Below are 23610 nucleotides of genomic sequence, written 5' to 3' on the forward strand. Positions count from 1 at the left end.
CTGCATCCAGAGGACCAGGGCAGGGGGCCGCGACCTGCCTGTCAGACGCAGCTAAGTCCAAAGCTCCTTGCGGGGCTCCCTGGTGAATACCGCTGGCAGGTTAGACTCCGCGCCCCTGTTTCTGGTCTCCGACAACACTCTGGTTTGCTGTGCCCTGATCCCCCTGTTTATGTCCGTCATCAGACCTCCAGCGTTTAACTATCCAGCGCCCTCCACTGGTCCACCACGGTCACAGCCGGGAACACAAAATACTCCTGCGCTGACACCAAGCCTATTTGATCCCCCATCCTCAAATGCAAGTATACCAACATTTCAGAGAATGGTTGCCAATGATATGTCTGTGGAGACACATGGTAACAGCAAACACTATAGCAACCTCACCCAGAGTCAAAGCGAGGCGATCTCGTCCCTCCGAGCTGATCAGAATTTAATAATTCATTCAGCGGAAAAAGGGGGAGGGATTGTCTTACAGAACTTAAACGATTATCATGATGAGATAATTAGACAATTGTCAGACCACAGTACCTATGAGCATTGTAAAACCAGCCCGATTCCCAGAATCAAGAGAAGAGTTGATCTGGCGATTTCCAGAGCTCTAAAGAATGGGTGGATCACTGCTGGACTAGTTGTGCCCTATCATTTATACACTGCCCAAAGCGCACCAGACCTTGATCAAGCCCCCTGGTAGACCAATAATTTCGGCCAGGGGGTTGCTGCTACAGCCTTTGGCAGTGTTCACAACCCCCATAGAGGGAGATTTGAATAGGTGGCGAGTGTAGCGAGCCACCATGCCTGCAGTGTGTCAAGCGCAGCGAGCCCGCAAGGGGCTTTGTTGCGCTCGCCATGCTGTCTGAGTCCAGTCAGTCAGGATCCCGGTGTCAGGCTAATGACTGTTGGGATCCCGACTGTCGGAACCCTATACCACACCCGTGACCGAGCACTTCTGCTCAAGAAACTTGAGGATATTCATCCTTAACATGGTGGCTCCTTATGGACTCAATAAACACAATCCACTTAATGTGTTCCTATGTTGAATTGGGTACCAAGTTCTATCGAACTTTGAACTTTCATGTGACCTGACCATGGATACTTGTCATTAATGCATACCGCTACATCCGTTATGGTTATAATAATTAAGGCAACACTATAGACATGCCCGAATGGACGATCCTTGACCTCCCCTCAGAAGTGCTTTACATAGGGGAATAGATTTTATATTGTCAGATAGGTATATTGGCAAGTTGTCAGCGTACAACTAAACTATATTTCGTTTGACTAAAAAACTTTAAACCCACTAATTTACGGTGTCAGGAACCAGTCTGTTTTGTTTTCTGTCAGTTTCTGTTTGGCATTTTGACTCACTGGTGGCCTCCAGTGGCAGGTCTGTTGCCATTACAGCTTTGTGTTCTGGGAGCTTAATTTATTCACTAGGCTGTGAGATAATTAAGCTAATCAAGCACTAGCCTGGGAGCTCCCTGAATCTTCAGGTGTAATTAATCACCTGAGCCCTTTATAGGGCAGGCTCACCTGCAGTACTCTGCCAGTGATAGCTTGCTGTTAACCTATGTTTAGTTCCTGCTTCCTGTGGAGAGAACTCTCTGTCAGCTCTCAGCTTCGCTACCTGGTTCCCTGTTCCGTCTGCTGTTTGGATCTCAGGATTTATCCTCTGCAGCTCATTGCTCACTGTAGCATCAGCCTGTATACCCGGACCCCGGAGCTTTCTGGTTCCTGTTGTTCTCCTTTGGAAATTCCAGTGCTCTCCTGGTTTCCTGCTTCCGAGTCTGTTTGGTGTGTCATCCAGTCCTGGGCCAGAGCCTGCGCCTGATCCACTTCCCTCTTCTCCCTGTGGGTCACGTAAGTGCTCCTTTGGAGCCCGGTGGTTCTATCTTTTATTATTCATTTGCCCGCCGTGGCTGTTCCCCGCTGTGGGTCCGTCGTTATTCCTTTGTGTCATTTTTCCAGCTGTTCCTCCTGTTTTGTTATTGTCTGTCGCCCTAGCTTCCATCAGGCAGGGGTGTTTCCCTTTCCATCTGCAACCGGTTTTGGGGAATCACTTGCCTTGGTGTGCCCCTGTTCCGAGATTCCCTATTGTATCTCTTGTGTCTGCGACTGGGTCGCAACTCCCGTCCTTGGCCTGGTGCCGGTAGTCAGGGGTCTTTTTCCAGCTAGGTCCTTTAGCCAGATCATCCTTTTGAGCTACCCCCTGGCGATTGCTCACCCCTTGTCATTACCTAACACCTGGCTGCATCGGGGTCAGAGCCGGCCTAACTGGCTCTGTCGAACGCGGCGGCTACAGGCGAAGCCTAGCACTTGCAGGGGTATTCCATCTGCCCGGAGGACTCAACAGAGTCAGTGTAGGTTTCGCTGTGGCCGTTCTAAACAGCGGTCCCAGCTGCGGGCTCACGCCTGACCTTTTCTCTCCTGCCAGCTGTCGTATCACCCAGAGCCCAGGCGAAAACCATAACATACGGATGTTGTCTTATATTGCAAGCCAGTTGTTCAATCGCCAGGGCGAACAAGATGGGGGAAAGGGGACAGCCCTGTCTCATCCCCCTGGTGAGCGAAAAAACGGTGAAGTCCAACTATTTATAGACACCCAAGCTGAGGGGTTGGTATACAATAGTTGCACCCATATTTATATATTTGGTTCCTAAACCAAAAGCCTTCAATACAACCCATAAATAGGGCCACTCGACCGCTTCAAACGCTTTGATCGTGTTGAGTAATACCACTGCTGGGCTGGCATTTATTTCAACAGGGATCTAGAAATGACAGAACAATTTTCATAAATTTGATGAAGTAGACTTCCCTGGCATGAAGTCGGACTGGTCTGGATGTATTATTTTTGTAATATACTTATTTAATCTAGCTGCCAGTATTTTAGCCTCAGACGACAACAGACATATGGGTCTAAATTAATCGAGTTCCATATGAACTTTCCCTTGTTTTAACAAAACAATTATTTTAGCCTCTGTCATGGAGCCTGGAATAGTATTTTCCTCAAAACAGGCCCCTAAGGTTTCAAAAAGAGTAGAGGCAAAGACCTTGGTAAATTTCTTAAACACTTCAGATGATATTCAATCAAGGCCTGGTGCCTTCCCTACTGGCAGTTTTTTTATAGCCCAAATAACGTCCTCAATACATAAAGGGGCTTCCATGCTCATACTATAGAGAGATGGGAGCTCGATGTTGTTAATATATTGCTGAATTTTATTTAGGTTATGTTGCAATCTTGTGACATATATCTTACTAAAGTATTTCACAAAATCCACACCTATCTTTGGAGTAGTATTTAATACCTTACCATTCTGCTATTTTCATCCTGCTAATTGACTTCCCCCTATATCTGTCTGATAATAGTGTATGTGGGCCTTATTCTAGTTAACTCTTAGAGGCAAATTCCTTCTTAGCTGGACAAAACCATGTGCACTGCAGGGGGTGGGGGGTAGATGTAACATGTGCAGAGAGATTTAGCTTTTTCTGTGCAGGGAAAACACTGATCGCTTTATTTTTACACTGCAATATAGATCTCACTTTGAAGAAAAACCCCACCCAAATCTAATTCTTTCTGCACATGTTACATCTGCCCCACCTGCAGTGCACATAGTTTTGTCCAGCTAAGAAGGAATTTGCCTCTAAGAGTGAACTAGAATAAGGCCCTATGTTTGGAAAACTGGAGCCTTCTCTTAGGCTTGCTATATAAATAACCCAGCCATTCCTGTTTTGCTTCTGTTACACTAGCTGTACCGATGTTAATATATTCGGACTCGAGCTGCTGATATTTATTCTCCAGATTATTTTCCTCTTTTTGCCCTTTCTCTTTATCTCTTTTATCTTTTTAATATATGACCCATGCATCACTGATTTTAGAGCGTTGTGTCGGATATTAATATTTTGGAATAGACTATTATCCATGAAATAATCTTCCCACTCAACCAACAGGCCCCTGTCTGTGCCCATCAGCTCCAGCCAGAAAGCATTTAGCTTCCAGGCTACTTCTCCATGATCCAGATTTAAATCAATGTTCAGTAGAATGGGGGAGTGGTCTGAGATTCCCTGTGCTACAGGTAAATATTTTACATCAATAATTGCAGGGGCTGATATGGGGGATATCAGCGCAAGATCTATTCTGGAAAAAGTGTTATATGTGGATGAGTAGCATGATAATTGTAGCACCTCTTGATTCCTTACCCGCCATATATCTATCAGACCCAGTTCTCCCACCAGTTTTGAGAATGCAGTAGGGAGCACTTTGTCTCCTGCAGTCATTCTCACTCTATTCTCTTTCCATCTATCATAAGCTTTACACATAACGTTATTAAAATGTCCCACGCAGTGTTCCCTTTAAGCTGTGCGCGCGTACACACCTCGACGAACGTGCGCACACACATTACAACAGAGCAGCAGTGGTCCCTTTTTGCAGTTGTGGATTCAATTAATCTGTGTTTCACCCATTAACTAGATTGTGTGCTGTGTTTTGAATGTTTAAATAACATTTTGAAGTAAAGTTAACACAAATGCACAAAAATTAAAATTTCCTTCCAAAGTTGCAAAGCCAAAATCTTTTGCAGAACATAGCCTACGTAAAATTAGAGGGAACATTGCTCCCACGCATATTGCAGGAATTTCAGGGTGCTCTGATACAAATTTCACTAGTTCACCAAAAACCTTGTTATTATATGGTGGCGGAATGTATACTGCCAATACATATAGAGGTTTTTGGTTCACTATAGCTTTAAGAAACACGTATCTTCAATCAAGCTCCTGTCCACTTGAAAATTCACTGGTTTTTTTTTACCAGTATTGATACCCCCTGGCATTTTTAGTGAATGTTGAGTGGAACATGAATCGGTACTTGTGTATTATCACGGCGCCCATCGCATCGCAGTCCACGATTTTCATCGCATCGCATGCCATACACCCGATGCACAGCGATGCGATGTAAGCCCCCTATACGATTTTAAATTGCATAAGCACCCTAATGGGTGCTTACAATGTTAAATGCACCCCCACGCCACCCCCAGTATGAACGTGAACTCGAAGCGTGGCGAGCGTGGTGGCGTGGTGACCTTTTCATACCCCCACTATCCACGTCGTACATACCCCCACTATCCATGGGTATACGAGGGGACGCATATTACTTTACATGTATTCCACGTCCGCTTGCCACGCTTCGGGCTCAGTAGCTCGCTGCGCTCGGCACACTATATAGAATCAACTCCACGCCGACGTGGATAGTGGGGGTATGAAAAGGTCGGGGGACGCGTACTGACGACCCTCGCGGGCTCGCTGCGCTCGCCGTGCTTTGGGTTCACGTTCATACTGGGGGTGGCGTGGGGGTCCATTTAACATTGTAAGCCCCCATTAGCGTGCATATACAATTTATAATCGCATCGCATTGTATGGCATTGTATGCCATATACAATGCCATACAATTTTAACATTGTATGACATCGGGGGACATCGCGGAAAATCGCGGAACATTGCATACCATCGCATGCCTTATGGTCTGCGATGCGATGGGCGCCGTGATAATACACAAGTACCCATGAATCCTATCCAGGGCTTTTTTAATGCCTTAACCTTGTCTCTATACAAATGTATGTGCGTAGTTGGGACATGACCAGTGATCTTTTAACTGTATTATTTAAGCCCCTAACATTCCAGCTCATAAAGGTTACTCCTGTTGGTTGTTTAGGAATATTGTATAAAACTTGTCATAGTGAGGAGCAACAATAAACCAGAGCATAGCTGTTCTACACAACGCAGTATGATATTCCTATACATCCAAGTGTAAAGATTTTCCTTGACCTTAAACATTGACAAAAAACACATCCCATAGGATATCCCTAACTCCCACCCTAACCTACCCTGTAAAACCTCTAAGCAAAAGGTATACCTACCTCACATGTTACATTAATACACACTAACTAACCCTAGAGGGTTCAGGGAGTACTCTCCCACCTCTATCAATAGCAGCAAACACTACGCCATTAACCTTTACTGTATTTACTTGTTTAAGTACCTGGTGAAGAGACAAAAAAAGATAAAAAAAAATGTAAATAGGGAAGCAGCCCAAAACTACCCATATGCATATCATATATAGCATATGGTACCCCTTTCCCGTTAAGACTAAACAGCCTCAGCGTTCATTATGGGCTTCTCAAATGCTAAACTGCGTCACCAAATACTGTAGGTAAAAAGAAAATATGGTGGTAAATGCTAGGGTGTTGGACAAAAAAATTGCAGGTCAATCTCCTTCAGCACGTTCTGGGAGGCCTACTATGCATGGGTTATTCCTCCTCAGTCTTCCTTCCATATCTGAGAGCTTAGACTGAGTGGATACCATATGGATAGATAAGTCTTCAACTTTCTTTTTTAAAGGAGAAATTACATCTTCCAACTATGATATACGATGTTCCATATTGGAGACTCTTTCACGCATTTTCTGTAGGTCTTGTCTAAGCAAAGAGACATCTATCTGTAGTTTACTGATTTTTTCTGTGACCCTTTGCTCAGATTCAGATATTGCTTGTAATATTTGCAATGGAGATTGAGCTGGTTCATTAATAGAGCTGTCTATTTCAACATGTGGAGATGGTGAGCTTGGGATACTTTGTGCATTAGACCTAGAGGACTGTGTATTATGTGCATACTTTTCTAGCTTTGCGGCTGCAACCGCTGCCGCGGCGCTAGTTTTCCCCATTGTACAGTTATTATAGTGTGAATATGTACAGTCCATGGGCATATTCACTTGTATACCTTTGTGTATACTGCGGCTGAACAGGCTGCTTTGGATCGGGTGGTAAAAACTGCTAGTACAATCATTGGGGTGTCTTTGCCACGCACCCAGAATTTGTACAAAAATAGAGTGTTAAGGAAAGCCAACTGTATCTTAGCGGATTCAAGTCATCCAAACTATGCGGTCTTGTGGAAAAGTAGATATACAGATGGAGCCGGCCTCATGCTTGCGGGGGCTGGTGATAGAATTGCCAGCAGCCGCCAGCCACCAGACCCCACCATCTGTTGGAAAGGGGCACGTTGGCATGAGACGCTCTCGCACCCCATTCCTACTGAGCTCCCCAACGGTCCCCGCTGCCTCGCCGCCGGTTCCCGTCGATCCCCGTCAGCTTTGGTCAGTCATAATAATTATTTGTTTCACTCTGGTACTGTACATTGAGAATACTCATTGTCATCATCAGTGGGTCTCTTGGAAAAGGTTTGTTTTTGTCACCACAGCACATGCAGCACTAGTACTGGGTTGCTGCTCCTACTTTTCTACTTACTGATCCATAATTAGTTTTATTATTGGCACCAGCCAAAAATAATAATATTTTACACTTGAAAATTGTTTTGGGGTGGTGATGATTGGGGGGAGGGGCGCACCATCATACACAGAACAGCAGTATACTAAACTGTGTCAATCATCAGACTGCAAAGTAAATAAATACAAAATATGATTTTAAAATTCAAGTAGAAAAGTCTTCAGGAAATGTGTTTAACTTGTGAATAAAAGAGATCTCTCTCTCTGATTTCCTTTGTGTGTGAAAGCATTCAGCGACTGCCCAAGTGGTCCCAATAATGTTTTTTGGCACACAAGACAGTGGCGTAATTTGGGCTGTGAACCCCGGCGGTGGCGGGGGGGGGGGAGCAGGCACCACCAAAGCGCAGGTTCACAGTGTTCTAATGTAGTCCAAGAGCAGTGGGCATGGTGGAAAGGGGAATGCTCTCTGGCTGTTTGTGTGAGGACGCAGTGACAGGGTCACTGAGCATCCTCACACAGACAGCCAGAGAGCACTCCCCCTTCCACCATGCCCGCTGCCCTTCCCGCTTGCACACTGCTGTGTATTTCTGGGCTCCCTGTAGCCAGGTGGCGAATGTGCCATGCTGTGTACAGCGGACGGGGATGGCAGTTAGCAGGACAGCTGAGACAGTTTTTCTGCCTGCCTCGCCGCTGCTGGCCACAGTGATCAGATAGGCTGTCTGATCACTGTGGCCAGGCACTGCGCGTCTTGTGGAACAAGGACATGCTAAGCAGGACATGCTAAGCAGGGGGGGGAGAAGAGTGGAGGAGAGAGATCGCCAAGCCCAAGCGCTCACCTACACTTGCTATTATCCCCCACCAGCTACCGTGTGTGTGTGTCACGCGTGTCAGCGTCCAGACTACTCCTCTCGATCCCCGGTGCCTGCTGGCATTTAGGAGGGGGGCGCCAATTTTTTTTTTGGACAGGGGGAGCAAAATTGCTAGTTACACCACCCTCTCCCTCTAGTCACCTGTGTGAAATGGAACCCAATCACAAGGGGGGGCGCTTATAGGCAACTGAAAACAAACACGATCAAGCTCTGGTAATATGGCATTTTTCTTTGATTTGGGATCGTGTCAGATCTGATGTAAATCCTGGGAGCAAGTAGTGACTATATGCAACAGGTAAATGTGTGCCAATATTTAATATAGCATTAACTTGAGAGATGGGCTGGTGATTACTAGAACATCTGTGTTGTCAGAGGTGAAACTACCAGCAGAGCAGCTGGTACAATGCATTGGAGCCCCTTAGGAATATGGAGCTTGTGACCGTCCAGACCAGTAATGACTTTTCACAAGGGCCTGACACCATACTGGCCTACTGCAAGGAGTCTGGTCAGCCCAACCGCCTTGATGGACCTGCTCCTCACTTTAGGGAAGAGGGTATTTCCTTGTCTGCATGTACAGCCAGAGAATCCTAATCCTGGTGCCCTTCCAATTGCCGAACAGCAAAAGAACCACTATTTGTACACTAGGTCAGCTCCTTTCAAAATATATGGTGACCACAACACAGTAAAATGTAGGCTTATTACCCAGCCTGCTACTTTCTCGCTTTGCCTACTGCTGTTATCCTCTGCCTCCCAATGCCACTCACTGCCTCTCTATGGGGGTAATTCTGGTTTACTCTTTCTGCAAATTCCAGGTGCAGGTCTTCTTGGGAGCCTTTGGAGACTTGCTAATCTGCCACTAGAGACTGAATTAGATTAGTGAGTGCTACAGAAATAATTTAATGGTTGGCAGTACTGCGAGGACATTCGGCGTTTAGCAGGGGTAAGCGTCTGCAGCGGCACCACATGGTTTCCAAAATCAGACCCTTATTGTACGGCTAAAGACAGAGGGAGTTTATTCATGTTCCTGTGGGGACACTGTATAGTTACTCATATAATACATATAAGTATTGTACCAGTTTTATACCTTTCCCCAATAACTTCCAATCTGAAGCCACACACATACTGTATCTCATGTATTATTAACTATAACAGTTATCCAAATGAGAGCCAGCTTGATAAATGCAGCCCTCCCAAGACATCTATCCCAGACAAATAGATTCTGTCCAATGACCTCAGTAAGTGGTCACACGCTTAGAACACAAATATGGCTCTGCACATAGGTTATATTACAATAGATGATACATACCTTTAGGTTTTTGGCAAATGTATCCTCTAACCAATGCACAAGTTTTGTCGGTCCATAAACCAGCATCCAAAACAGAACCTCGATTCATAGCCACACAATCGTTCTACATGAAAATCATCAGAGGAGAAGATTCTCGTTAGAAGAAATTAGCAAATGTGAACATTTGACAAGATTTGATCAAACTAACTATAGTTTTTAATCCCCTCCGGAGAAACTATAAAGGGATTTTTGTAAGAACTTACCGTTCGAATCCCTTTCTCTGATATGGTCCTGGTGACACAGCTCAACACTGGGATGTAGGAGGGTCCGAAGGAGCCAGGCACCTATCCTAAAGCTTTAGAGGGTAGGCTCCTCCCCTACTGCATCCCGGACTCTTCAGTTCAAACTTTCAAAGCCACTGGAATACATTAACTCAGTACAAACGCCTGCACATATTATATGCACATTTTATAACAGTAACTGTTAACTTTAAACCATTTTAACATGAACATCATGAAACTTCTGGCATACTTACTGAGCGTAAGGGAGGGATCGCTGTGTCACCAGGACCATATCAGAGAAAGGGATTCGAACGGTAAGTTCTTACAAAAATCCCTTTTTCTCTTTCAATGGTCCTGGTGACACAGCTCAACACTGGGACGTTCCAGAGCCGGTCCTTTGGGTGGGTACGCTCAGGTCTGCAGCTCTCAGCACTGCTCGCCCGAATGATGCGTCCTCCGACGCGAACTCGTGGAATCTATAGAATTTGGCAAAGGTATGAACAGATGACCAAGTGGCAGCCCTGCAAACCTGCTCAGCTGTGGCCCCATGTCGAACCGCCCAAGAGGTGGCAACTGACCTGGTGGTATGCGCATTTATTCTGGCCGGTACAGGCCTACCCACTTTGGTGTATGCAAATGCTATCACAGATCGCAACCACCTAGCAATAGTCTGCTTAGATGCAGGCCAACCAATTTTGTGTACGTCATACAGTACCAATAAAGTATCAGTCTTTCTGACACTCTTTACTCTGTCCACATAGATGCGTAAAGCACGCACAACATCCAAACTCTTCAACTTGTCCCTTTTCTTAGAACCCTCAGGGGGTTGAAACACAGGTAGAACTATCTCCTGATTTAAATGGAAGGCAGAAACTACCTTCGGTAAAAACTGAGGCACTGTTCTCAGAACTGCCCTGTCATCATGAAAAATTAGGAAGGGAGATTTGCATGACAAAGCTCCCAACTCTGACACCCTTTTAGCAGATGCTACTGCCAACAAGAACACTAGCTACCATGTGAGAAACTTAAAATCCGCCGACCTTAAGGGCTCAAAGGGTGCCTTCTGAAAGGCATTCCAAAACCAGTGACAGATCCCAAGGCGCTACTGGTTGCTTGTATGGAGGTTTCAACCTGGATACCCCTTGTAAAAAGGTTTGAATTTCCGGCAAAATGGCTATCCTTTTTTGGAAATAGATGGACAAGGCCGAAATCTGCACCTTCAATGACTGAAGGCTTAGACCCGATGAAAAACCATCTTGTAAGAATTCCATCATTCTTGATAGCTTGAAATGAGATGTGTGAGCCTTTCTTCTCTCACACCATCGAATGTAAGTCTTCCAGACTCTATAATAATTTGCCGAAGATACAGCTTTTCTGGCTTTTATCATAGTCTGTACTACTGCCTCAGAAAACCCTTTTCTTTTCAAAATGGCGGTTTTAATAGCCAGGCCGTCAAAATCAATCGATCTGAATCCAGGTGTTTGAATGGGCCTTGTCTTAGAAGGTCTGGCCTCAGAGGTAGACGCCATGAGTCCACAGACAACCTCTGAAGCCTTGAGTACCAAGACCTCCTTGGCCAATCTGGGGCCACTAAGATCACCGGAACCTTCTGCCCCTGTATTTTCTTCAAGAGTCTCGCTAACATTGGTTCTGGTGGGAATGCATAGAGGAGATCTCCCTGCCAGTGAATAGTCATGGCATCCACTGCCTCCGCTAGTGGATCCCTCGTTCTGGCATAGAACCTGGGCACCTGATGGTTGAACCTGGATGCCATCAGGTCCACATCCGGAGTTCCCCACATCAAGGTGATCTGGTGAAACACCTGAGGGTGTAAGCTCCATTCCCCTTCCTTGAGCTCCTCCCTGCTCAGGAAGTCGGCTTCTATATTCTCTACTCCTGGAATGAATATAGCCGATACAGCTGGAACATTCTGTTCCGCCCATAGGAAGATTCTGGACACCTCCCACATGGCTAATTTGCTGCGTGTACCTCCCTGGTGATTCAGATACGCCACAGCTGTGGCATTGTCGGTCTGAATCCTCAAAGGGAGATTCAGTAACCTGTCTCCCGCCAAGGAAATCACTTTCCAGACAGCTCTCAGCTCCAAGATGTTGATTGGCAACACTGATTCCTCCGCCGTCCACAGGCCCTGCAGCCTGAGATCCAGGACTACTGCCCCCCAGCCCCTGAGGCTGGCGTCGGTAGTTACTACCAACCAGTCCCAGGTCTGTAATGACAGACCCCACTGAAGGGAATCTACTTCTGTCCACCATTTCAAGGAGTCTCGAGTGTCCGAAGACAGCACTATCATCTCCGACTTCATGGTCAGAGTGTTTCCTGACCAGGCTGACAAAATGTTCCATTGGAACACCCGAAAGTGGAACCTGGCAAATTGAAGCGTCTCGAATGACGCCACCATTTTCCCCAGGAGCTTGAGGCACCTCCATACTGAAATGCTCCGAGCTCTGAGAATCTCCTGGACTAAGGTGACCAGATCCCTGGCCTTTACCTCCGGGAGAAATACCCGATGGAGATGGGTATCCAGTATGACTCCCAAGAATTGGAGCCTCTGTGATGGTACCAACTGAGATTTTTGTAAATTTAAAATCCAGCTGTGAGCCTGCAAAAAACTGATGGCCTCTGCCAAGTGACTCTGAAGCATGGCTGCTGACTCTGCTTTGAACAGGAGATCGTCCAAATAGGGTATTACTGTGATTCCCCTGAGCCTCAGCACCGCCGCCATCACTGACATTATCTTTGTGAATACCCTTGGCGCGGTTGCTAGCCCAAAGGGTAACGCCCGGAATTGTAAATGCAGATCTCCTATAGCAAACCTCAACAAGGTCTGATGCTCCGGGTTTATAGGGACGTGCAGATATGCGTCCTGGACATCCATGGACGCCAAAAATTCTCCCTGGTCCAGACTCAAGAGTACTGACCGTAGGGGCTCCATTTTGAAATGGTCTACCCATAAGTGAACATTTAGGGTCTTCAAATTTAGTATTGGTCTGAAGGACCCGTCTGGTTTGGGCACCAGAAACAGAGTGGAGTAAAAGCCTTTCTTCCACTCTGCCCTGGGAACCGGGGTAACCACCCCTTTCTCCAAAAGTGAGTGAGCTGCTCTCACAAGAGCTGTACGCAGCAGCGCCTCCTTTGGTAAGGATGTGGGGATGAACCTTTTCGGAGGTGGACCTCTGAAAGGGATTTTGTAGCCCTGGGTTATAATATCTAACACCCAGGCATCCTGGTCTTGAGAAGCCCATGCGTCCCTGAAGTGTGTGAGACGCCCCCCCACCTTTATCACTGTCGGGCAAAACCCCTGACAGTCATGCGGAGGGTTTGTCCTCTCCTTTGGAGGCAGGCTTCTTGTTAAAGGAACCAAACTTGGATTTTTGTGTCTTGCCCCTAGAGGACTGAAACTTTCCCCTGAAGGACTGTCCTCGAAAGGACGCACCACCTCTAGGGGAGGGCCGAAAGGACGGCCTAAAAGCAGAAAATCTGGATGTCTGCTTAGCCGAGGAGGCCGGCAGAAATGTACTTTTGCCGCCCGTGGCCTGTTTAATAATTTCCTCTAGTTCAGTTCCAAATAGTAATTTGCCCTTGAAAGCTAAAGTTTCTAGGGCCTTTTAGGACTCATTGTCCGCTTCCCAGGCCTTAAGCCAGAGCACTCTCCTGGCATTAATAGAGACTGGACACTCTGGTCGCCATTTTAAGAGCTTCCTCCTCTGCTTCCACCACATACTCTGCAGCTGCCTTAATTTTCTCTGCCAGCAGCAATGCACCAGGGTCAGCCTGCAGCATGGTGCATAATTCACCAGCCCACTCAATCATGGCCTTAGAGACCCAGGCTGAAGCAATAAGGGGGCGTAGGGTGAATCCCACCCCTTCAAAAATAGCCTTGAGGTTACCCTCCAGCTTTTTATCCACAGAATCTTTAAAAGCTGCACCGCCCTGTACTGGCAATACAGTAGCTTTGGACAAACGTGCCACTGAAGCATCCACAACTGGGACCTTTTCCCAGAGCTCCGCATGAGACTCTGGCATGGGGTACAGACTAAGGAATCTCTTAGGCATCTGTAGCCTCTTATCAGGAGTTTTCCAAGCCCCTTCCAACAATTCCTGTAACCCCTCATCTGAAGGAAAAGTAACAGCCTCCTTCCGCTGTCGCTTAAACACACCTTTAACAGGAGTCTTATCCTCCACAGACAGTTTTAAAGCCTGTTTCACAGCTACAATAAGATCCTCTATACCAGCAGAAGAGGTCTCTTCAAAATCATCACCCTGATCCCAGGGGATGTCAGTATACGCTCCCTCCTCCTCATCTACCAAAGTAGGCATAGCATAAGACCTTTTAGGGGTCCCTGCAACATCAACATCCATTTTGTCTAGTATTTCACTAAACCTGTTGATCCCCTTAGCAGTATCCTGCATCACCTGAATAAGAGCAGGATCTGCCTGGGTAAGAGGCAAGGAGCCAGAAGACTGCTGAGATGATTGCATAGGTCTCTGTGATTCTACCAACACATCACTCTGCCTGTCCAAAAGCTGCACCAAAGCGTTCACAGACCTGCCTAGGGCACTGGCCCACGCAGGTTCAATCTGCTCTGCCCTATGGGGGTTCACTCCCCATGGGTCTCACAGCAGCGCAAGTAATACATAAGCCCCCCTTGGCCATCTGCTCAGGGACAAATTTCTGTGTGCATACATTGCATTCAGTGCAATAAGGGCTCCCTCCCCCAAAACCACAGCCTGATGCTCAGACATGATGCAAGTGAAAAAATAAAAATATATATATATACAGTGCAAACAGTGTACCAGCGTTTATACAGAGTCAATGCACCCAGTCACTTAGCTGTCTGTTGGTTTCAGATGCGGGGAAACGATGCCCAGGAAATCCAAATCACTCTGCCAGGATGAGTAAGCCAGCTCAGCTCCGCTGCAAGCGTTCTGAAAGGCGCCAAACACAGAGTGAGGGAAGAGACCAAAAGTCCCTGCTGCTGCGGGGTCCGTGACTTTTGGCGCCAACCACCCCCAGTCAGCCGCTCCCTAGGTAGGATTTCCTAGTTCCAGTATCTCCCCCTCGACTGGGGACCACTTGGAACATGCCTGTCACAACGCTGCTGTCCTCTCATATAGGAGCTCAGCGTGTAAGCTCCGCATAAAATGGCCGCCGCCATCACGGAGCGCCTGTCCCCCATGATCCCCACCTAAACGTGGAGCCGGTTTCAGGGTACTCCGGAGCCCAGGCAGCTTCTTAATAGAAGCTGTAAGCGCTGCACAGGGAGGCCAGACAGCGTCTCCCCTGTGCACAGTGAGCTGACAGGACGCGATTCTGTCAGCTCCTGCTGCGCTAGCAGTGTGAGGATTCACTATGAGAATCCTCACACTGTGCCTACCTAGCTAGGGTGAAAGTTAATAAAACAATAAAATTCCCTAACTACTCTAATTCTTCGGCTGCTCCTGCAGCCCTTTAGAATAGCACCCACTCCAGTGGGCACCTAACACGAACTGAAGAGTCCGGGATGCAGTAGGGGAGGAGCCTACCCTCTAAAGCTTTAGGATAGGTGCCTGGCTCCTTCGGACCCTCCTACATCCCAGTGTTGAGCTGTGTCACCAGGACCATTGAAAGAGAAAGAGGCTCCTGCCTCAGGGCGGGATTTTAGCCAACCCAGGTGCGCATGCAGGGGGGGGGGGGTTTCTGAGTATCTAGAACTCCCCCTGGCAGCCTGAAATATCCATAGCTGATTCCGATGTTTTTTCCCCTCCGGGCGCCGAGAGGAACACTGAGTCATACTTCCCTCTGGCTCCCTCCTCCCTGCTGCTGCGGCTGCAATGAGCTGAAGATACAGCTGCTGGCAGGTAGGGGGAGCACCTCTGAAACTGATGACGTCAGTCTGAGACGGGAGATAGACCAAGGAGCAGCAGCGCTGTGGCAAGGCAGCTTTCTAAACAATGTCAGTGAGCTACTGTGGACTCTGGGGCGACCAGCACTGGTCTGTCAATCCTGTGAAGGCATGGTACAGTACACTGGTGGTGGAGTCCGCCAGGGAGGGCGGATGGCCATGGCCGGGGGGTGGGTCTCTGACAGACTCACTCCTGTGTGTGAGGGACATGGGAAATAAATTTCCCTGCATGTACAGTGTAGGCTGCGCTGGAGGGGATTCTGTGAATATGTAAAATGCCTGCCTATTGGGGGGGGGGGGGGGGGGAGGGGAGACTGTCTGCTGTCTGCATTAGACTCACAACTCGGATCCCCCTCCAGCTCAGCCCCCCATAGGCAGACATGTCACATATTCAAATCGCCCTCCCCTCCCTCTCCCCATAGGCAGACATGTCAGACATCATGGGGCCCTGGGCAGTTAGCCATTATGCTTATACACTAAAATATTATCATACTCTATAGTGGCACACTCCCTTGATCTGTGATGCTTTGTATATGAAGCTCTGCTGTATAGAGTATAGATTGACAGCCCAGGGAGACTTTTTATAAACCATATTCAAGTGCTTTAGGGAAGTACTTACATCATATCCATCACGAATATAAAAGCGTCTGGTTGGATAACCTTTGGCCCAGTTTGTAAAAACCACTCCACTTTGATCCGTCCAAAGAAACGTCTGTTCTTTATTGATATCATTCAATCCAATCCAGACATCAACATTAAAATCTTTTAAATGACTAACCAGGAAAGCTAGAAGAAAAATACACACACATATATAAATATATATAGGCCTTACTCTCTGTTGTAGCCTTCTAACCCCTGCCTTACCCCACCCCCACCATCCTGTCATGGCTCTGACTCTGCTGCTTGATCCGCCTCCCCCTCCTCCCAATCCCATACTTTTCGTAGTAGATAGTTCTTGTCCCTGAAGTCAGTCCAGTCTCCCTTGCAGAGAGTAATTGGGATGCTTTTTTAAGCTTACACTGCACGCACAATGAGGAGACAGAACAGACCTGATGATGTTATTAAATGCAATATGAGGATTTATCCGCCTATGTGTGCATCACTGTCAGGACACATTTACTGACTCACTTGTACAGCTTCTCTAGTAAATGTACAATCCCAGTTTTGGCAGTGTATTCCCTACCAATTTCATAGGCCAAGCACCATGAATTCAGGGCCGGATTAAGCCTTCGGGGGGCCCAGGGTCACTTTAGACAGGGGGGGCAGGGGCAAACGCAGGATTTTCAGAAGGGGGTTTCCAGAGGGGCGGAGCAAAGCACGGAGATGGACACTTAGGTGCCGGGTCAGTAAAAGTATTATAGATAGACCAAATGTATATTAATAATAATAATAATAATAATAATATATATATATATATATACACACACACATATATATATATATATATATATATATATATATATATATATATATATATATACATACAGGGGTGTCAACAGCAGTGTAGACCCCTGGGTATAGCAATGTATTGGGGCCCCTTCCGATCCTCCAGCGGTAGGGGTGGGGGAAGCTTTGATGTCCTGCGGGTGGTAGGGGGTATTATATCAACTGCTCATCATGTAGGGCCTGGATCAGTAATTTCCACTAATTACCCCTTTACTGCACAGATGGTGGGAGATGGGGTGGGAGAAGGGGGCATTGGGCTGAATGAAGGGGCCCTGATACATAACTTCCAGGGTGGTAGAGGATGTTTAATACGCAGAGGAGGGGTGCATAGTGGAGTGGGCTTATTATTCATAATTTTCTGGTAGGAGGACAGCTTGCTTGACTGCAGATATCTCCAGTTCCCGGACATAGATTTCTTAGATTTTAATGGAATTAAAAACTAGAGAATCCCACCTACCAAATGGGGACTAGGGGATCAGAGTTCAGGAGGCAGAGCAATCTGCCAACGAGTATATAAAACTACATACCAGGTGTGTGGAGCTGGAGCAGTAACCAGCTGCTGAAAGGCTGATATCTCTGGTTCTGGGAACTGTAGAGACAAGCTCCTAGTGTCCTTCAAAGGGGAAGAGTCCCAGTAAGTATAATATACCCTCAGAAAACCTCTAAGTCAGACAGAACCTTAAATATCTGACTGGGAATAGCAATTAACAGGCTTGGATGGGGACCACTGCTTTGAAGTCAGATATCTCCGGTTCCCAAGGGCCGATTTTTAAAATTCTTGTACCGATGGAAAGAGGGGAACCTCAGCTTTCAGCCTAGGGCCCTTAGACTCCTAGGGGGTTTCTGGGTACTCAGAAACCCCCCCTGCGTGCGCTACTGGGGGGGGATTAATATAAACATAAATACATATATATATATATATATATATAGAGCGAATATATAGAGTGCGCCTTAGTTTGTGTCACCACCACCACCAATAGACAGGTGTATCATAGACACTTTTTTGTAATTTCATACAATTTATTAAAATGAACAACAATGTTTTCAGCAAATTTTCATTCGTATGTAGTCATATTTTCCATCATTCCAATAACCCTGGGTGGTCTGTACACATGGGTTAAGCAAAGCGTCCAGGAATGTGGATACCGGCTGAAAAAGCGAACCCCTGGCAGATATAATGGGTCTGCCAGGGGGCTTTTCCAGGCTTTTGTGGACTTTGGGTAACATATTGAGCAGGGGGGTGATGGGGTACTCATTACATAATGCTTTCCCCAATTCAGCGGTGATAATACCTTCCCCTATGGCGGTATTAATTATGTTGTCCAACTCCTTTTTGTAGTCCACCGTGGGGTCCTGCAACAGGACCTCATAAACCTCGGCATCATCCAACTGTCGCTTGCATTCAATCATATAATCTTGTAGATCTTGGACCACTACTGACCCACCTTTATCCGCCTTTCGGATTACGATATCAGTCCTGTTCTTGAGATCTTGTAAGGCGCTTCTTTCATCTCTGGTCAGGTTGCTATGTTGTTTTTTGACTGGCGGAGTTTGACCAACTGATTCCATCATGCGGGTGAATGTTTTGATGGAAGGACTCGGGACCTGTGGGTCATAAGTTGACCTCGGGCTAAGCTTCTTTAGTTGTGGGGGTATGTCCTGATTTCCTTGGGCTGTGTAGTTCTTCCCGCTGAAGTGCTCCCTCAATCTTAGCGCTCGTCCAAATTTATAACAGTCCACAGTCCATTCGAATTGGTTGGGTAAATGGCTGGGGACAAATGACAATCCCTTTGACAAAACTGAAGCCTCAGCTGGGGTTAGGGGGGTCTTTGATAGGTTGAATACCAGCTCTTCTACCGGCGGGCGTTTTTGCGGCCGGCTCTGCCTTTCGGCCTGCCGACCACGCCTCGTCCGCCTCCTCTGGCGGTGGGTGGTGTTGTTGTGGGTAGTTTTAGACCCGCCCGGGTCCGAACCCCTAAAGGGTGATTGCCTTCTATGGTGTCATGGGTGCCTGGTGGGCCGATGTCCACATCACTTGCTGAGGTGCTGGTTCCCTCTTCTTCCTCTCTGCGCCTGTATCGCTGCCTTCTTTGACGAGGAGGTACATGTGTGTTAGTTTGCGGTCCAGCCGTACTAAGCCAATGATACACTCTGTTTGTGTCATAATCAGCCTGTACTTTCTTCCGCTTCTCCCTCTTAAACTTAAGCAGTTCCTTGTGGTAGATCTCAATCTGATTTTTCAGCTTGGCACCCCAATCCGTCTGCGTGTCGACTGTGAGTGTCGACACATGTGTTGATTCAAAGGCAGACAATTTGTCTTTCACCAACTTCAATTCCTTGGTCGATTCGTCCACCACCAATAGGATCAGGTCCATGGAGCACTTGTTCAAGATGCTCACCCACCTTTTGCAAAAGGCGACACTGTTCCTGCCTATGGTGGGGACATTCCGGACCCGAAATCCCCGCGGGATTTGCTTTTCTTTATAGTACTCAGCCAAAGTGGATGCATGGAGCATATAATCAATTTCTCTTTTTTTCAGGGAGTACCAATCCCTATACAGCTCATCATTTTCTACTGCCGGCACTTGTGACTGTACAAACGCAGCTTGTATAATGTTGTCAGCTTCGCTGTCCGAATAACTAAAGCGGTCTCCTGTGTCAATTTGGGTTAAATTGACACCCGCTAGATTGGGCTCCATAGCCTGGGATCAGGTGTAAACACCGTGTGGGTAGTTGCTCTCGCTCTCCCGTGCTGCAAACAGATGTTCAGGATTCTCCCTTTGATTGAGGATGTGTAGCAGCCTTATCTGGGTGCCTTGTCCGGATGCAGAGCTGGATGTCTCACAGTCTGCAGTACCTTAATATTCTGTGTAGTGACCGGCACTCCCAAGTGGTGGGCTCAGTGTGTACTGGCCTGGTGCCATCCAGCATGGACCCTCCGGTCCTGTTACATAGGGTGGGGATCAGGCGGCACTCACGGACTCCATTTCTTGTGAAAAAAAGTGTTTAATCGTCCAACATGTTTCGGACGTACTGCCCGTCCTCAGGGATCAAAACCAAAGTGCAAATACAAAACATATATAGCCATACAATCAAAGTGAAACCCTCCCCCCTGTGCTGTGCGGCAGTCCGCCCCTCTCACCTGCGTCTTCCATCAGTTGTCCCTGCTTCCGTCTTGCTCACAGCGCGCGTCGCTCGGTCCGGCGCCATTAGGGAGGCTGTCACTCTGCCCAGCTCCCAGACACTCCCCATGACGTCGTCAGGCGTCTCACTACGCTGCGGGCCAGTAGAGAAGCCAGGCCTCGTTCTGGAGCCAGCAGTGGGGCTTGTTGCCATAGCACCTGGGGGAACATAAACAAATAGCGATATTAGTGAAAATGTGCTCATTGAAATACAAAACAGTGCTATAAGAGGCTGCTGCCAGCCTATTAAGAGGCGATATCGTCGCCAAATATTGTGATGAAGGATTATTAGAACATTTTGGACGATTAAACACTTTTTTTCACAAGAAATGGAGTCCGTGAGTGCCGCCTGATCCCCACCCTATGTAACAGGACCGGAGGGTCCATGCTGGATGGCACCAGGCCAGTACACACTGAGCCCACCACTTGGGAGTGCCGGTCACTACACAGAATATTAAGGTACTGCAGACTGTGAGACATCCAGCTCTGCATCCGGACAAGGCACCCAGATAAGGCTGCTACACATCCTCAATCAAAGGGAGAATCCTGAACATCTGTTTGCAGCACGGGAGAGCGAGAGCAACTACCCACACGGTGTTTACACCTGATCCCAGGCTATGGAGCCCAATCTAGCGGGTGTCAATTTAACCCAAATTGACACAGGAGACCGCTTTAGTTATTCGGACAGCGAAGCTGACAACATTATACAAGCTGCGTTTGTACAGTCACAAGTGCCGGCAGTAGAAAATGATGAGCTGTATAGGGATTGGTACTCCCTGAAAAAAAGAGAAATTGATTATATGCTCCATGCATCCACTTTGGCTGAGTACTATAAAGAAAAGCAAATCCCGCGGGGATTTCGGGTCCGGAATGTCCCCACCATAGGCAGGAACAGTGTCGCCTTTTGCAAAAGGTGGGTGAGCATCTTGAACAAGTGCTCCATGGACCTGATCCTATTGGTGGTGGACGAATCGACCAAGGAATTGAAGTTGGTGAAAGACAAATTGTCTGCCTTTGAATCAACACATGTGTCGACACTCACAGTCGACACGCAGACGGATTGGGGTGCCAAGCTGAAAAATCAGATTGAGATCTACCACAAGGAACTGCTTAAGTTTAAGAGGGAGAAGCGGAAGAAAGTACAGGCTGATTATGACACAAACAGAGTGTATCATTGGCTTAGTACGGCTGGACCGCAAACTAACACACATGTACCTCCTCGTCAAAGAAGGCAGCGATACAGGCGCAGAGAGGAAGAAGAGGGAACCAGCACCTCAGCAAGTGATGTGGACATCGGCCCACCAGGCACCCATGACACCATAGAAGGCAATCACCCTTTAGGGGTTCGGACCCGGGCGGGTCTAAAACTACCCACAACAACACCACCCACCGCCAGAGGAGGCGGACGAGGCGTGGTCGGCAGGCCGAAAGGCAGAGCCGGCCGCAAAAACGCCCGCCGGTAGAAGAGCTGGTATTCAACCTATCAAAGACCCCCCTAACCCCAGCTGAGGCTTCAGTTTTGTCAAAGGGATTGTCATTTGTCCCCAGCCATTTACCCAACCAATTCGAATGGACTGTGGACTGTTATAAATTTGGACGAGCGCTAAGATTGAGGGAGCACTTCAGCGGGAAGAACTACACAGCCCAAGGAAATCAGGACATACCCCCACAACTAAAGAAGCTTAGCCCGAGGTCAACTTATGACCCACAGGTCCCGAGTCCTTCCATCAAAACATTCACCCGCATGATGGAATCAGTTGGTCAAACTCCGCCAGTCAAAAAACAACATAGCAACCTGACCAGAGATGAAAGAAGCGCCTTACAAGATCTCAAGAACAGGACTGATATCGTAATCCGAAAGGCGGATAAAGGTGGGTCAGTAGTGGTCCAAGATCTACAAGATTATATGATTGAATGCAAGCGACAGTTGGATGATGCCGAGGTTTATGAGGTCCTGTTGCAGGACCCCACGGTGGACTACAAAAAGGAGTTGGACAACATAATTAATACCGCCATAGGGGAAGGTATTATCACCGCTGAATTGGGGAAAGCATTATGTAATGAGTACCCCATCACCCCCCTGCTCAATATGTTACCCAAAGTCCACAAAAGCCTGGAAAAGCCCCCTGGCAGACCCATTATATCTGCCAGGGGTTCGCTTTTTCAGCCGGTATCCACATTCCTGGACGCTTTGCTTAACCCATGTGTACAGACCACCCGGTCCTATTTGAAGGACACTAATCATTTATTGGAGCTACTGGAAGCCCTGGGCACCTTGCCAAGTGATGTTGTGATGTGCAGTGCAGATGTCGTTGGACTGTACACATGCATACCGCATATTGATGGCATGAGGGCAGTAGAATGTATGATTAGCTCTAATGAGGCCTACAAGGGCCCGCCTGTTTCACTCTTTATGGACTTGTTGTATTTGGTTTTGAACCGCAATTACTTCTTGTTTAATGGTGTAATGTACAGGCAGCGGCTTGGCGTAGCGATGGGGTCCAATGTGGCCCCATCCTACGCCAATGCTTACATGAACGAAGTGGACCAACAATTGGTGTTTTTAGCCCCTTATGCGGACAAGATTATATTGTACCGCAGGTTCATAGATGATTTGATCATCTTTTGGAGGGGACCCCCAGAGGAACTCAAGGATGTCTTTGAGGCACACAACTCACAGAACCATCCAGTGAAGTTAACATACAACATGAGCTCAGAGGTTATCAATTTCCTGGATGTGGAAATTAGAATCAACAACAACATGGTAGAAACCTCTCTATACGTAAAGAGCACTGATCGCAACACCATTTTGCGACACGATAGTTGTCACCCCATTGCATTACGCCAGGGCCTCCCTTATTCACAAATGTTGAGGGTGAGGAGGATTACTAGCAATGAGGATGCAACACGTGAAGCCCTTGACATTATGCAGTCCAAATTCGAACAGAGGGGCTACAACAGAAAAGAATTAATTAGCATCAAGAACAAAGTACTTGACACCCCACGTAACAAGGCATTAGAAGCCACCAATAAAAAGAAGGAGCTGGGTGATAGGATCCCCTGGGTCACCCAACACGCAGTGGGTAGTGCAGAGGTCACCAGACAGGTCAAGGCTCTTTGGCCAGTGGTGGCCACAGATAAAGACTTAAAGAGTTTGCACAACACCCGTATAATGCCAGCTTACAAGAGGGGTCGCAACTTAGCTGACCAGTTAGTCAAGACGGATGTGGCAGCATTCACCAAAAGTAACAGACCCACTCATTTTTTGTCTAGGCCCAAGGGTTGCTTCAAATGTGTAGGCTGCATAACATGCAGCTCCATGTTGGCAGGTGATGTGGTAAGCCATCCTCACACAGGCCGCAAGATTAAAATCAACCACT

General features: G+C 47.3%; 1 protein-coding gene across 1 annotated transcript in view; it reads right to left on the reverse strand.

Annotated features, from left to right (window-relative positions):
* LOC146081224 (macrophage mannose receptor 1-like) overlaps window positions 1-23610 on the reverse strand; it is a 351156-nt gene that overhangs the window by 53683 nt on the left and 273863 nt on the right. Inside the window, exons 22-23 of the mRNA XM_083189329.1 lie at window positions 16222-16388; window positions 9440-9542 (exon numbers count right to left, since the gene is read on the reverse strand). Coding sequence (XP_083045455.1) covers window positions 9440-9542; window positions 16222-16388 — 270 coding nt within the window. The remainder of the gene's footprint in view (window positions 1-9439; window positions 9543-16221; window positions 16389-23610) is intronic.

Source organism: Crinia signifera, chromosome 5, assembly GCF_055691185.1.
Source record: "Crinia signifera chromosome 5, ASM5569118v1, whole genome shotgun sequence".
Taxonomy (NCBI): Eukaryota; Metazoa; Chordata; class Amphibia; order Anura; family Myobatrachidae; genus Crinia; species Crinia signifera.